We start from the raw sequence: 15,219 nt of genomic DNA, 5'->3' as shown, positions 1-15,219 counted from the left end.
GAGAGGGAGTGAGGGATTAAAAAACTGCATATTGGATACAGTGTATACTGCTCGGGGGACGGGTGCACCAGAATCTCAGAAATCGCCTCTAAAGATCTTATCTATGTAAGCAAAAACCACCTGCTCCCCCAAAACCACTGAAATAAAATAAAATTTAATAAATAAATAAAAATAAAGTAGATGGGGCAAGGAATCTGTGCTATTAAGTAATAAAGCATGTTAAATGAATCTGGAAAACATAAAGATTATATATAGACCTTATTCAATTTTGAATGTAAATTACTTTGGAAATAAAAGCAAATCATAATACTCTTGAATTAATCATTCATAAAATTATATTATACATCAGATTTTCAGGGTTCAGCATCTTAAAAATAATACAAGTTTTACATGACTCCAAAAGTAGTCCACTGGATTAATATTTAGAAATACACAGGAACTATTACAGTATTTATTCATGTATACATCGCCTAATTCCAAAAATAATTTCTCAACTTATAACCCTTAGAAAGCTAATAGTTAGTTCTTTGTACACAGGGGTTCTGCAACTGTGGATTCAGCAAACCACAGATCAGAAATATTCAGGGAAAGGGCCGGTGCAGTGGCTCACGCCTGTAATCCTAGCACTTTGGGAGGCTGAGGCAGGTGGATTGCCTGAGCTCAGGAGTTCAAGACCAGCCTGGGCAACATGGTGAAACCCTGTCTCTACTAAAAATACAAAAAATTGGACAGGTGCAGTGGCTCAAGCCTGTAATCCCAGCACTTTGGGAGGCCTACGCAGGCGGATCATTTGAGGTCAGGAGTTGAAGACCAGTCTGGCCAACATGGTGAAACCCCGTCTCTAGTAAAAATACAAAAATTAGCTGAGTGTGGTAGCGGACACCTATAATCCCAGCTACTCAGGAGGCTAAGGCAGGAGAATCACTTGAACCCAAGAGGCGGAGTTTGCAGTGAGCCAAGATAGAGCCACTGCACCCCAGCCTGGGTGACAGGGTGAGACTCTGTCTCAAAAAAAAAAAAAAAAAAAAAAAATTTAGATGGGTGTGGTGGCACTCACCTGTAGTCCCAGCTACTCAGGAAGCAGAGGCCCAAAAACCACTTGAACCCAGGAGGCGGAGGTTGCAGTGAGCCAAGACAGCACCATTGCACTCCACCCTGGGTGACAGAGTGAGACTCTGTCTCAAAAAAAAAAAAAAAAAAATTAAAATATTCAGGGAAAGAAAAACTGCGTCTGCTTTGAACACATATGGACATTTTTTCTTGTCATTTTCCCCTTAAAAATACAGTATAACTATTTACATAACACTTACATAGTATTAGATGTTATAAGTAATGTAGAAATGATTTAAAGTATACGGGAGGATGTGCATAGGTTATATGCAAATACTATGCTATTTTATATCAAGGACCTGGGCATCCTCAGAATTTGATTTCCATGGGAGGTCCTGGAGCCAATCCCCGACAGATACTGAGAGATGACTATATTATATAGATCTATAATCATTTATATTCTGTTAGGGACTGGTGGGGGAGGAGTCTTTTCAGTTAAAGATTAAAAGGGAAATACAAGGGAATAAATAAGATTAAAGGAAATCTTATTTCCTTACTGACTAAACTTTCCAAGAGTATAATTATGCAGCAACAGTTAGGGGTCATGTGTTAAGAATAGTCAGGAAATCCTGTCTCCAGATGCCTGAGAATTGCTATCTATTTGTTTGATGACTTGCTGTAGAAATCTCTAGGCCCCAAGTTGACATTCTTGTCTCCACGAGACACCAGACTTTGTGTGATTTCTCTATCAGCACTTCCTTCTGCCTCCCAACTACTTGCCATTTTTACATCTGTAGTCCTCTAGTTCTCTAAAGCAAATTTAAATCATTCTATTCCTTCTGCATGTTCATTGAGGGATCAGTACACGTAAGTCAGGCAAGTAAAAATTAAATTTATAGCACTTTATAGCCTACAAAGAACGAAAGCTAGCATATTAGCTAAGAGTTTGGGCTTTTTGAGATAAATTGTTTAGGTTCAAAGCCCCAACCTGCTACTTACTATCTTTGTGACCTTGGGGAAGATACTTCTATTTTTTATGCCTTTATTTCCTTGTCTGTTAAATGGAGGTGACAACTACATCCCTTAGGATCTCTGTACATTTAAAGGAGATAATTCATGTTTAGAACATAGTACATGGTAAGTACTCATAAGTAACACATGGTAAATGTTAGTTGATAATATAACCAATACTATAATTGATAAAAAGAGCTATTCCTCTACAGTATCCCATTTGAATTTTGTAATACTCTTTTAAGGTACTTTAGTATTATCAGCCCCATTTTATAGATCGACCCTAAGGCTTTGAGGTGCAACTTGCCCCAAGTCATACAAGCATTCCTAGCAGGGCTAGGATTAGAATTGGATTGTGTAGGCCGGGCGCGGTGGCTCACGCCTGTAATCTCAGCACTTTGGGAGGCTGAGGCGGGTGGATCACGAGGTCAAGAGATCGAGACCATCCTGGCCAACATGATGAAACCACTTCTCTACTAAAAATACAAACATTAGCTGGGCGTGGTGGCACACGCCTGTAGTCCAGCTACTCAGGAGGCTGAGGCAGGATAATTGCTTGAACCTGGGAGGCGGAGGTTGCAGTGAGCCAAGATCGTGCCACTGCACTCCAGCCTAACGACAGAGCGAAACTTTGTCTCAAAAAAAAAAAAAAAAAAAGAATTGGGTTGTGTACATAATTCCTCTAGGGCTTGTAGTTAGACTGGGAGGGAATAGGTTTCATCTCAAGAGCCAGCCCTAAACAGTTGAAATGATTATTCAGAGTCCTGTTTTAAGAATTCTCAAAGCAGGTCCAAGCTCATTAAGAAAAGAATGCCTGACTGATGAGCAATATTTGCCATGGGCTCAGGAACATGTAGTGGGATTATGTCCTTGCTCTCCTTTTGTGTTTGTTTGTTTCCTCCTACCTAAAGTTTCTCGTTAATCCAAGGATTTCTTTATAAACAGAAATTTTATTAATTTTTGGTTTTAGTAATTTATAGAATCATTTTAGCCTTACAAGTTGTCTAGAGAAGTGTTATTATTCCTAAAATAGTTTGTAACTAAGGCAGTTGACAGAGGGGCAGCTCTTACAGCTGTTTCTCTGTAATAACTCTTTACGTTTGCTATTCTTATATGGGCACACAGATTGAGAAATCTGGTAGTCACCATTTATTTATACTTTTAGGTTTAAGTTTGGACATTTGGGTTAAGTACTAATGGCACTTTGAGAAGGAATTCAGAAAACCTTATTTTCACATATGTGCCAAATACTAATCTCCTTGAAAGTCAGAGAAGTTGTTTTGGATGTGTCAAATAAGTACCACTTTATTTATTTATTTATTCATTCATTCATTCATTCATTTTTGAGATGGAGTCTCACTCTGTTGCCTAGGCTGGAGTGCAGCAGTGTGATCTCTCCTCACTGCAACCTCCGCCTCCTGGGTTCAAGCGATTCTCCTACCTCAGCCTCCCAAGTAGCTGGGATTACAGGTGCCCACCACCACACCAGGCTAATTTTTTTTTTATTTTTTATTTTTAGTAGAGATGGGGTTTCACCATGTTGGCCAGGCTGGTTTTGAACTCCTGACCTCAAATGATCCACCCACCTTGGCCTCCCAAAGTGCTGGGATTACAGGCATGAGCCATCGTGCCCAGCCAGTACCACTTTATATATAAACAAAAGCTAGGTTTCTATGGAGTTGGCATATTTGAACCGCCTGACTTGGACTTCTTGGTTTTATTTTAGCCAGTGTTATCCCATCACTTATTCTTGGTCTTATTATGGGGAAGTAGCAACTTATATTTTAAATGTTGACATCACTTAAGTATTGGAAAAGCTAGAGTTAGCTTCTGGGTTCCACCTTCTCTACAGGAAAATGCCTCAGAAAAAAAGCTGGCCACAACTCTAGGTTTACCTCTATACCCAGCTTGGGTTTGGCATTGGAATACTTGGGTAGTCCTATTTCTCAGTATGAACTACCTTTGGGGAATATGTGCAGACAAAGCTCATGAAGTCTGAGAACTTGGTACTCCATCCCCTAGTTGCAAAGAAATACAGGAGAGATGGTAAAGGAATGCACAATAGCAATTTTCCCAGCTAGAATTCTATGGATTTCATTGGACTATTGCAGTCATCTCATCTCCAGTTCTTGCTAAAATACTTCAGGGATATAGAGAATTTCCCACCTCCTCTGGAAGTCTTGGCCATATTTGGACAATTCTGACAAAATTTCCCTTTTACTTCTACTTTCCGTATAGGATGGGCTAAGCAAGGAAGAAAATCTGCCTCTCAGAAAACACTTACATTTCACACTGACTACTATGGGACTGATCTGCTCTGATTTCTTGAGCTTTATTGATTTAAATTTGAGAGTTATTTTATTTTTATTAAATATGCCCAGGCAAATAACCAAGATTAAATAAATATCTGAAAGAGCTTTGTGGGAAGTGTAAAACTATTTGGGGAGAAAATAATTTTCTCCCAAAAAGCTTTCTAGGAATGTAACTTGTAAGAACTCTGAGACGCATACTCTCTAGAGAAAAAATATATATATATGAGAAGTCAGGGTCTTTAATCTTTGTAATTAGAATAGATATTGCTCAGTTTTTAAAAATCATGTACTGATCACATTTCAGTTTAAATTACTTTTAAAATTCCATTGTGCAGAGCCAATCTTTAGGAGTACTTACTGGAAATGATTAGAGAAAAAAGCATATTGTTTCTTACAGAACTAGTATGAAGTGCCTTACAAGACGTAATTCATTTATTTAGTGTTTTAAAAAGAAAAATGTTAGCCAGGCGTGGTGGCTCACGCTTGTAATCCCAGCACTTTGGAAGGCCAAGGCGGGTATATTGCTTCAGGTCAGGAGTTCGAGACCAGCCTGGCCAACATGGTGAAACCCCATCTCTACTAAAAATACAAAAATTAGCCAGGCGTGGTAGCACACACCTGTAGTCCCAGCTACTCAGGAGGCTGAGGCAGGAGAATTGCTTGAACCCGGGAGGTTGCTGTGAGCTGAGATTGCACCACTGCATTCCAGCCTGGGTGACAGAGCAAGACTCCATCTCAAAAAATTAAAAAATAATAATAATAATATAAATAAATAAATATAAAAATGTTGCCTAGGCACAGTGGCTCACGCCTGTAATCCTAACACTTTGGGAGGCTGAGGCTGGTGGATCGCCTGAGGCCAGGAGTTCGAGACCAGCCTGGCCAACATAATGAAACCCCGTCTCTACCAAAAAAAACGAAAATTAGCTGGGCGTGATGGCGAGCACCTATAATCCCAACTACTCGGGAGGCTGAGGCAGGAGAATCGCTTGAACCCAGGAGGTGGAGGTTGCAGTGAGCCGAGATTGTGCCACTGCACTCCAGCCTAGACGACAGAAGCGAGACTCTGCCTCAAAAAAAAAACAAAATTTCATTCAAAAGGTAATCTTGTTTGTTTACTATTGTCTTTTTAGGTGATATAATCCAAACATCTAATATAAGTATGTTTTTAAAGCAATTCTCAGCTCTAAACTACTTTTCGTAACCTCCCTTTCCCAAATGGAAAGAGTTCATTTTCTGAGCAGAATTTTAGTAGTTTTTGCTGGCATGAAGAAGAACAAACATATTATAGATTTAGGCTTTTATACTTCTTTCATACTTAATGTTTGATCTTTCAGTCTTTTCCTGAGACTTCTCTTCTGCCTTTGTTAGTAAAGCCTTCTCTCTGGGAGTTTTGTTAAATCAAAGAGACCTTCTTATTCTCATAAAATTTTCTCTGCCACGTTGAAGATAGGAGTCCTTTTGCCCTTATCATTTCATGGATATGCATTTAGTATTTTTGGTTGTTTCAGACTGACCCCAATTCTTGGCATTCAGAAACATTCTCAGGAAGGTATGGTGTTTACACGGTTTCTAGACACCCTGCTTGAAGAATTACATCTAAAGAATGAAGACCTTGAAAGTCTAACCATCGTATTTAGAACCAGCTGTTTACCAGAGTGGTAAGTTGGATTGTGTTTTATTTTGGTTTTTATTCTTCATTTGTTGCCTATGTGGATTCGTTTTTTTTTTTTTTTTTTTAATTGGAAATTGTAAAAACCAAGTACAGACCTCAAGATGCCCTCAGTTTGCTAAGGAAGGACATGATATCCCTTAGTTCTCAGCTGCCTCAGTCACTTCCTGTCTACTTACTTTGTGCCCCATATTTGTTGCATTCCTCTCTTGTAGGCTACAACAGTTCTGTTTTTTGCAGTCCAGGAAACTCCGCATTATCAGTTTCATACTCAAGCGTAGGCTATCCCACATGTCCCATCTGATAAGTTTCTTCCCAGGAAGTAGCAGTTTACTTCAACCCGGCTACTGCAGTGATCCATTGTGAACATCCTCATCCTACTGCCCCTTTCAGTGAAATCACCCCCTACCCAGCCAGTACCTTAGTCATTTCATGTACAGATAAGCAGGTGAATTTACACGTCTGACTTTGTTGAATCCTAACCCTGTTCCCAGATACACAGCCCTCTCCGACTATCCCAAACCCTTTCCTCTTTCAGAACTGCCCATCAGAATATTCCCTCCCTTGTCCTGCCTTAATCATAACTTTCCATCTATTCCTTCCTTCTCATTTCACACAATCCCAAAGTGCATGCTCAGATAGGAACTGATTTAATGTTATAATTGAGGAAATTCATCCTAAGCTACAAATGAGATTCTCTCAGGGAGATTTTCTTTTTTTTTTTTTTTTAACCTTTTTTAAATTGTAAAAGCAATACAAAATGTTGTAAAATAAAAATTAAGCAATACAGATTGCATAAATATAAAAGGAACATTCCCCCTTCACCTCTGCCTCTAATCCTATCTCTTTCCCACAAGCATACTTGATGTCTGTCATTTATTTTATTTTATTTTTTATTTTATTATTATTATACTTTAAGTTTTAGGGTACATGTGCACAACGTGCAGGTTTGTTACATATGTATACATGTGCCATGTCGGTGTGCTGCACCCATTAACTCGTCATTTAGCATTAGGTATATCTCCTAATGCTATCCCTCCCCCCTCCGACCCCACAACAGTCCCCGGTGTGTGATGTTCCCCTTCCTGTGTCCATGTGTTCTCATTGTTCAATTCCCACCTATGAGTGAGAACATGCAGTGTTTGGTTTTTTGTCCTTGCAATAGTTTGGTGAGAATGATGGTTTCCAGTTTCATCCATGTCCCTACAAAGGACATGAACTCATCATTTTTTATGGTTGCATAGTAGTCCATGGTGTATATGTGCCACATTTTCTTAATCCAGTCTATCGTTGTTGGACATTTAGGTTGGTTCCAAGTCTTTGCTATTGTGAATAGTGCCGCAATAAATATATGTGTGCATGTGTCTTTATAGCAGCATGATTCATAATCCTTTGGGTATATACCCAGTAATGGGATGGCTAGGTCAAATGGTATTTCTAGATCTAGATCCCTGAGGAATCGCCACACTGACTTCCACAATGGTTGAACTAGTTTACAGTCCCACCAACAGTATAAAAGTGTTCCTATTTCTCCACATCCTCTCCAGCACCTGTTGTTTCCTGACTTTTTAATGATTGCCATTCTAACTGGTGTGAGATGGTATCTCATTGTGGTTTTGATTTGCATTTCTCTGATGGCCAGTGATGATGAGCATTTTTTCATGTGTCTTTTGGCTGCATAAATGTCTTCTTTTGAGAAGTGTCTGTTCATATCCTTCACCCACTTTTTGATGGGGTTGTTTTTTTCTTGTAAATTTGTTTGAGTTCATTGTAGATTCTGGATATTAGCCCTTTGTCAATGAGTAGGTTACAAAAATTTTCTCCCATTCTGTAGGTTGCCTGTTCACTCTGATGGTAGTTTCTTTGCTGTGCAGAAACTCTTTAGTTTAATTAGATCCCATTTGTCAATTTTGGCTTTTGTTGCCATTGCTTTTGGTGTTTTAGACATGAAGTCCTTGCCCATGCCTGTGTCCTGAATGGTATTGCCTAGGTTTTCTTCTAGGGTTTTTATGGTTTTAGGTCTAACATTTAAGTCTTTAATCCATCTTGAATTAATCTTTGTATAAGGTGTAAGGAAGGGATCCAATTTCAGCCTTCTACATATGGCTAGCCAGTTTTCCCAGCACCATTGATTAAATAGGGAATCCTTTCCCCATTTCTTGTTTTTGTCAGGTTTGTCAAAGATCAGATAGTTGTTGATATGCGGCATTATTTCTGAGGGCTCTGTTCTGTTCCATTGGTCTATATCTCTGTTTTGGTACCAGTACCATGCTGTTTTGGTTACTGTAGCCTTGTAGTATAGTTTGAAGTCAGGTAGCGTGATGCCTCCAGCTTTGTTCTTTTGGCTTAGGATTGACTTGGCGATGCAGGCTCTTTTTTGGTTCCATATGAACTTTAAAGTAGTTTTTTCCAATTCTGTGAAGAAAGTCATTGGTAGCTTCATGCGGATGGCATTGAATCTATAAATTACCTTGGGCAGTATGGCCATTTTCACAACATTGATTCTTCCTACCCATGAGCATGGAATGTTCTTCCATTTGTTTGTATCCTCTTTTATTTCATTGAGCAGTGGTTTGTAGTTCTCCTTGAAGAGGTCCTTCACATCCCTTGTAAGTTGGATTCCTAGGTATTTTATTCTCTTTGAAGCAATTGTGAATGGGAGTTCACTCATGATTTCGCTGTTTGTCTGTTATTGGTGTATAAGAATGCTTGTGATTTTTGTACATTGATTTTGTATCCTGAGACTTTGCTGAAGTTGCTTATCAGCTTGAGGAGATTTTGGGCTGAGACGATGGGGTTTTCTAGATATACAATCACATCATCTGCAAACAGGGACAATTTGACTTCCTCTTTTCCTAATAGAATACCCTTTATTTCCTTCTCCTGCCTGATTTCCCTGGCCAGAACTTCCAACACTATGTTGAATAGGAGTGGTGAGAGAGGGCATCCCTGTCTTGTGCCCGTTTTTCAAAGAGAATGCTTCCAGTTTTTCAGTATGATATTGGCTGTGGGTTTGTCATAGATAGCTCTTATTATGTCTGTCATTTAATATTTATTTTTATTATTTGAATTTTTATAAAACAATCTTTTTTTTTGTTTGAGACGAAGTCTCGCTCTGTTGCCAGGCTGGAATGCAGTGGCACAATCTCAGCTCACTGCAACACCTGCCTCACAGTTCAAGCGATTCTCCTGCCTCGGCCTCCCTGTAGCTGGGACTACAGGTGCGCACCACCATGCCCAGCTAATTTTTGTATTTTTAGTAGACATGAGGTTTCACCATGTTGGCCAGGATGGTCTCAATCTCTTGACCTCGTGATCTGCCTGCCTCAGCCTCCCAAAGTGCTGGGATTACAAGCGTAAGCCACTGCGCCCGGCCTATAAAACAATCTTTAATCAAATCTCTAAATATACAGGAAGGATATTTGAAAGAGTTGATTTTGGTGATTAAGAAAGAATACCAGACCGGGTGCACAGTGGCTAATGCCTGTAATCCCAGCACTTTGGGAGGCTGAGGCAGGCAGATCACTTGAGGTCAGGATTTCGAGAACAGCCTGGCCAACATGGTGAAACCCTGTCTCTACTAAAAATACAAAAATTAGCTGGGTGTGGTGGCAGGTGCCTGTAATCCCAGCTACTCAGGAGGCTGAGGCAGGAGAATCACTTGAACTCAAGAGGTGGAGGTCGCAGTGAGCTGAGATTGTGCCATTGCACTCCAGCCTGGGTGACAGTGCAAAACTCCATCTCAAAAAAAAAAAAAAGGAATTAGCACTGTAACCGCCACCCAATTTATACCCAATGGTCTTTTCAAGTGATCCTGCCACTCTGAGGACACTATATAGCAAAGGCTTTTACTGAAGGAGTGAGCTTGGGTTGGTTTGTATAAGCATAACATTCAAAGGCCCTTAAAGAATATGGAGAGGTTGGAGTTTAAACCAATCATACTCCTCAGTCCATGACATCCTTTGTACATTGGTTGAAAGGTTTCTTGGCCGGGTGCAGTAGCTTATGCCTAAAATTCCAGCACTTTGGGAGGCCAAGGTGGGAGGATCGCTTGAGCCCAGGAGTTCAAGACCAGTCTGGCAACAAAGTTGCCCAGTTTTGTAGAGATCTTGTCTCTACAAAAAATAAAAAAATTAGATATGGTTGCCTACAGGTGGCACCTGCCTGTAATCCCAGCTACGCGGGAGGCTGAGGCAGGAGGATTTCTTGAGCCCAGGAGGTCAAGGCTGCAGTGAGCCATGATCACACCACTGCACTCCAGCCTGCACACCAGAGCAAGACCCTGTCTCAAAAAAAAAAAAGAGGTTTCTATTTCAGACTGAGAGCAAACAGTGCCTAGCCAGAAGTCCTTCTAAACCTGCTGCAATGAATAGATACCAATTAAAAATCATTTTAACTAGCATATTTTAAACTTGTACATAAACAGATGGTGTTAAAGTAGTTTTAAGGACTTTCAACAGTAGGTGTTTTAAGTGGACTTAACAGTTCCCCTATGATCATTATTTATTTACATTGTTCATTTGCTTAAGTAATCAAAGGTAAATCTTGGCCCAGATTACTTTGTCAGTATTATAAAGGATTATGAATGAATGGCCCTTATTACATAATTTTCCATATGAGAAATGAAGATGGTTGTGAGTAGAAGGATAGAAGGTTTTTTGTTTGCATTATTTTGGTATGCCATGGTAAATTCATTTGAGTTTAGAGATTTTAATATCTAATAACCTTTTCAAGATTACTACCTAGTATATTAATATGCTTTCAGTTGTGAATAACAGAAAAAAAAATCCATTTCCAACTACCTTTTGCTACTGTGGTATATTAGTTAACTTTTGTTACTAACAAATTTCTCCAAAACAAACAAAAAAAAGATGTTTGTGGTTTAAAGTAACAAACATTTTTTATGTCACAGTTTCTGTGAGTCAGGAATCTAGGTGCAGTTGAACTGGGAGCCTCTGGCTCAGGGTCTTTCCTGATGTTACAGTTAAGCTATCTGCCAGCGCTACGATGTCACCTGAAGGCTAGAATGGAAGATCTCCTTCAGGCTCACTCATGTGGTTGTTGGCAGGATCACGCTCCTCATAGACTGTTGAACTCAGGGTCTCAGTTTTTCACTGTTGTCTAGAAACCTCCCCTAATCCTTGCCCACAGGCCTCTCTAGAGTGCACCTCACAACATGGCATGTGGCTTCCATCGGACTGAGCCAGTGAGAGAGGATACCCATGATGGAAGCCACAGTCTTTTTGTATTAATAACTAATCTCAGAAGTGACATCCCATCACTTTTGCTATATTCTGTTAGTTAGAAACTAGTCACTAGGTCCAGCCCATACTCAAGGTGAGAGGATTATACAAGGGCATGAATACCAGGAGACAACAGCCATTGGGGGATATCTTAGAAGGTGTCTAGCAGAGGGGCAAAAATGTTCAGTAGGCTCCAGTTTTATATATAGCATACCATACTGCCTTGGTGAGAGTCTTGAACTTCATCCTGATTGAGGACACCCCTGAACCAATTCATGGGGTCATGGGAATGCTGTGAGCTAACGAAATCATTCTGGCAAAGGATAAGGGAAAGAGCTAATGAAATCATTCTGGCCAGGGATGAAGGAAAGAGAGGGGCTTTTCCAGCTGACCTTGATTAGTCAAACTTAGCCATCAAGTTGAATATGAAACTCAGTCTATTCCAGCCAAACTGTTGTTGGGTAGAATATACATAATGGGGAAGAAATTGAATGAATATTGACAAGACACACAGTGTCTACGACAGCTAGTAAAATACTTTACATTTTTTTTGTTGTTTTGTTTTTTGGGTTTTTTTTGAGACGGCGTCTTGCTCTGTCACCCAGGCTGGAGTGCAATGGTGTGATCTTGGCTCGCTGCAATCTCTGCCTCCCAAGTTCAAGCAATTCTTCTGCCTCAGCCTTCCGAGTAGCTAGGACTACAGGTGCATGCCACCATGCCTGGCAAACTTTTTGGGTTTTTTTGTATTTTTAGTAGAGATGGGGGTTTCACCATGCTAGTCAGGTTGGTCTCAAACTCCTGACCTCGTGATCTGCCTGCCTTGGCCTCCCAATACATGTTTTATTCAAAGTATCCTTTTTTGCTTCACAGATATATTCTATGAAGACAAAATAGAAGATGAACTTCTATTCACCGTTTCTGGAATTCTAGCCGCCATGATGGTCTGGTGGTGACCGATAACTAGTTTTATTCCAAGACAGACCTTTACCTCTTTAAGTTTCAATCTCCCATCTCCCAGTCCTTCAGTCCCCAACTGCAGAGGATGGCCTCCCCAGATAGAGGAGAATCATTACTCCAACAAGGATAACCAAGTCTTTGTATCCCTAGTACAAGACATAGTATTTTTATTTGAAAATGAATGTTTAAGTATTAAATTGAAACTTGAATGAATATTCAAGAAAATATAATGATCTCTACTTTTTCTGGATGATTCCAGCCATCATATCAGTTTGCCAAAAAAATTGAGGAAGTTACAATTTTGACCTCCCAATCTAAACTCTAAATTCTAAAGATCAGTAAACAATTAGGTCAATAAATACAATTTAAGATGAAGCCCTTTGGAAGTCTAGTCCAAAACAGGAAAATCTCAGAACTTTCTGGACTCAAGGAAATACTTTAAATGGAATCTGTAGTTTGTTTGCAGGAGAGACAATTTCTAGAATTTAGATTGCTTTTCAAAATGTGTATCAGGCAAGTTAGCAGTTGAGGGGGGCCACAGACAACTTGGGGAGCTTTACTGGAAGGCCAAGAAAATACTCTTGGACACTGGAGGAAATGACAGCTGCTAAAGCCCAATCATGGAACAGGACCAGAAAGCAGCCCCTGGAATGGGGAGCTTAGTGGGCAAGGAGGTAGGGATATAATTTCTCTTCTTGGCTCCACCAGTAATTAGCTCTGTGGCCCAGTCACCTAAACTTTCTGGACTTCAGTTCAGGTTGTATGGCAGTAGGCCATAGAATTGGCTACTGCCATACAAACTCTATGGGAAAGGACTGCAAAAACTAAACTTTATCTCTGTATGGGCAAAGGCTACTGTCATCCTGTTGTTGGTCTGGGGCCCCTTTGACAATTTTTTTTAACCTCATTTGATTGTGTAAGGGTCTAACCACAACAAAAAATTATAGTGTAATAGAATTAATCAAGTTCAGCAAGGTCACAGGCTAATCAATATACAGAAAATCAGTTGTGTTTTTCTGTTCAGAAAACTCCAAAAATGAAATAAAGAAAATTGTGTTCACAATATCACCAAAGAGAATTAAATACTTAGGAATAAATTTAACAAAAGAAGTACAAGACTTGTATAACGAAAACTATAAAACATTCAAGAGGGCTGGGCATGGTGGCTCATGCCTTTAGTTCTAGCACTTTGGAGGCAGAGGCAGGAGGACTGCTTGAGCCCAGGAGTTCAAGACCAGCCTGGGCAACAAAGTGAGACCCTGTCTCCACAAAAAATAAAAATAAAAATAAATTGAAGATGGCCAAATAGGAACAGCTCCATTCTACAGCTCCCAGCAGGATGGACAGAGAAGATGGGTGATTTCTGCATTTCCAACTAAAGTACCTGGTTCGTCTCACTGGGACTGGTTGGTCAGTGGGTGCAGCCCACAGAGGGTGAGCCGAAGCAAGGTGGGGCATCGCCTCACCTGGGAAGCGCCAAGGGGTCGGGGGATTTCCCTTTCCTAGCCAAGGGAAGCCATGAGTGACTATACCTGAAGGAGGGGTACACTCCTGCCCAAATACTGCTCTTTTCCCACAGTCTTCACAACTGGCAGACCACGAGATCCCCTCCCATGCCTGGTTCAGTGGGTCCCACGCCCACAGAGCCTTGCTCACTGCTAGCGCCAGCAGTCTGAGATCGACCTGGGACGCGGGACCTTGGCAGAGTAGAGGTGTCCACCATTGCTGAGGCTTGAGTAGGCGGTTCTATGCTCACAGTGTAAACAAAGCAGCAGGGAAGCTCAAACTGGGCGGAGCCCACCACAGCTCAGCAAGGCCTACTGTCTCTCTAGATTCCACCTCCAGGGGCAGGGTATATCTGAACAAAAGGCAGCAGACAGCTTCTCCAGACTTAAATGTCCCTGCTTGACAGCTCTGAAGAGAGCGGTGGTTCTCCCAGCACCGCATTTGAGCTCCGAAAATAGACAGACTGCCTCCTCAAGTGGGTCCCTGACCCCCGTGTAGCCTGACTGGGAGACATCTCCCAGTAGGGGCCGAAAGACACCTCATAGAGGTAGATGCCCCACTGGGACGAAGCTTCCACAGGAAGGATCAGGCAGCAATATTTGCTGTTCTGCAGCCTCCACTGGTGATACCCAGGCAAACAGGGTCTGGAGTGGACCTCCAGCAAACTCCAACAGACCTGCAGCTAAGGGGCCTGTCTATTAGAAGGAAAACTAACAGAAAGGAATAGGATCAACATCAAAAAAAAGGACATCCACACCAAAACCCCATCCATAGGACACCAACATCAAAGACCAAAGGTAGGTAAAACTACAAAGATGGGGAGGAACCCAGAGCAGAAAGGCTGAAAATTCCAAAAACCAGAATGCCTCTTCTCTTCCAAAGGAACACAACTCCTTGCCAGCAAGGGAACAAAACTGGACAGAGAATGAGTTTGACAAGTTGACAGAAGTAGGCTTCGGAAGGTCGGTAATAACAAACTTCTCCGAGCTAAAGGAGCATGTTCTAACGCATCACAAGGAAGCTAAAAATCTTGAAAAAAGGTTAGACAAATGGCTAACTAGAATAACCAGTGTAGAGAAGAGCTTAAATGACCTGATGGAGCTGAAAACCACAGTACGGGAACTTCGTGAAGCATACACAAGCTTCAATAGCCAATTCGATCAAGCGGAAGAAAGGATATCAGTGATTGAAGATCAAATTAATGAAATAAAGCGAGAGGACAAGATTAGAGAAAAAAGAGTGAAAAGAAATTAACAAAGCCTCCAAGAAATATGGGACTATGTGAAAAGACCAAATCTATGTTTGATTGGTGTACCTGAAAGTGACAGGGAGAACAGAACCAAGTTTGAAAACACTCTTCAGGATATTATCCAGGAGAGCTTCCCCAGCCTAGCAAGGAAGGCCAACATTCAAATTCAGGAAATACAGAGAACACCACAAAGATACTCCTCAAGAAGAGCAACCCCAA

At 40.8% G+C, this 15,219-nt stretch overlaps 1 protein-coding gene across 2 annotated transcripts in view; it reads left to right on the top strand.

The window, feature by feature from the left end:
- RPAP2 (RNA polymerase II associated protein 2) overlaps window positions 1–12,472 on the top strand; it is an 88,239-nt gene extending 75,767 nt beyond the window's left edge. For both annotated transcript variants that reach the window (XM_054476331.2, XM_063664819.1), the window contains 2 exons: window positions 5,885–6,034; window positions 12,159–12,472. In XM_054476331.2, coding sequence (XP_054332306.1) covers window positions 5,885–6,034; window position 12,159 — 151 coding nt within the window. In that variant the 3' untranslated portion in view covers window positions 12,160–12,472. The remainder of the gene's footprint in view (window positions 1–5,884; window positions 6,035–12,158) is intronic.
- Window positions 12,473–15,219: the final 2,747 nt, after the last annotated feature.

The sequence above is a fragment of the Pongo pygmaeus genome, chromosome 1 (genome assembly GCF_028885625.2).
Source record: "Pongo pygmaeus isolate AG05252 chromosome 1, NHGRI_mPonPyg2-v2.0_pri, whole genome shotgun sequence".
In the NCBI taxonomy this organism is placed as follows: domain Eukaryota; kingdom Metazoa; phylum Chordata; class Mammalia; order Primates; family Hominidae; genus Pongo; species Pongo pygmaeus.
The sequence above is the reverse complement of the archived record's forward strand: the minus strand, read 5'-3'. Positions and strand labels throughout refer to the sequence as shown.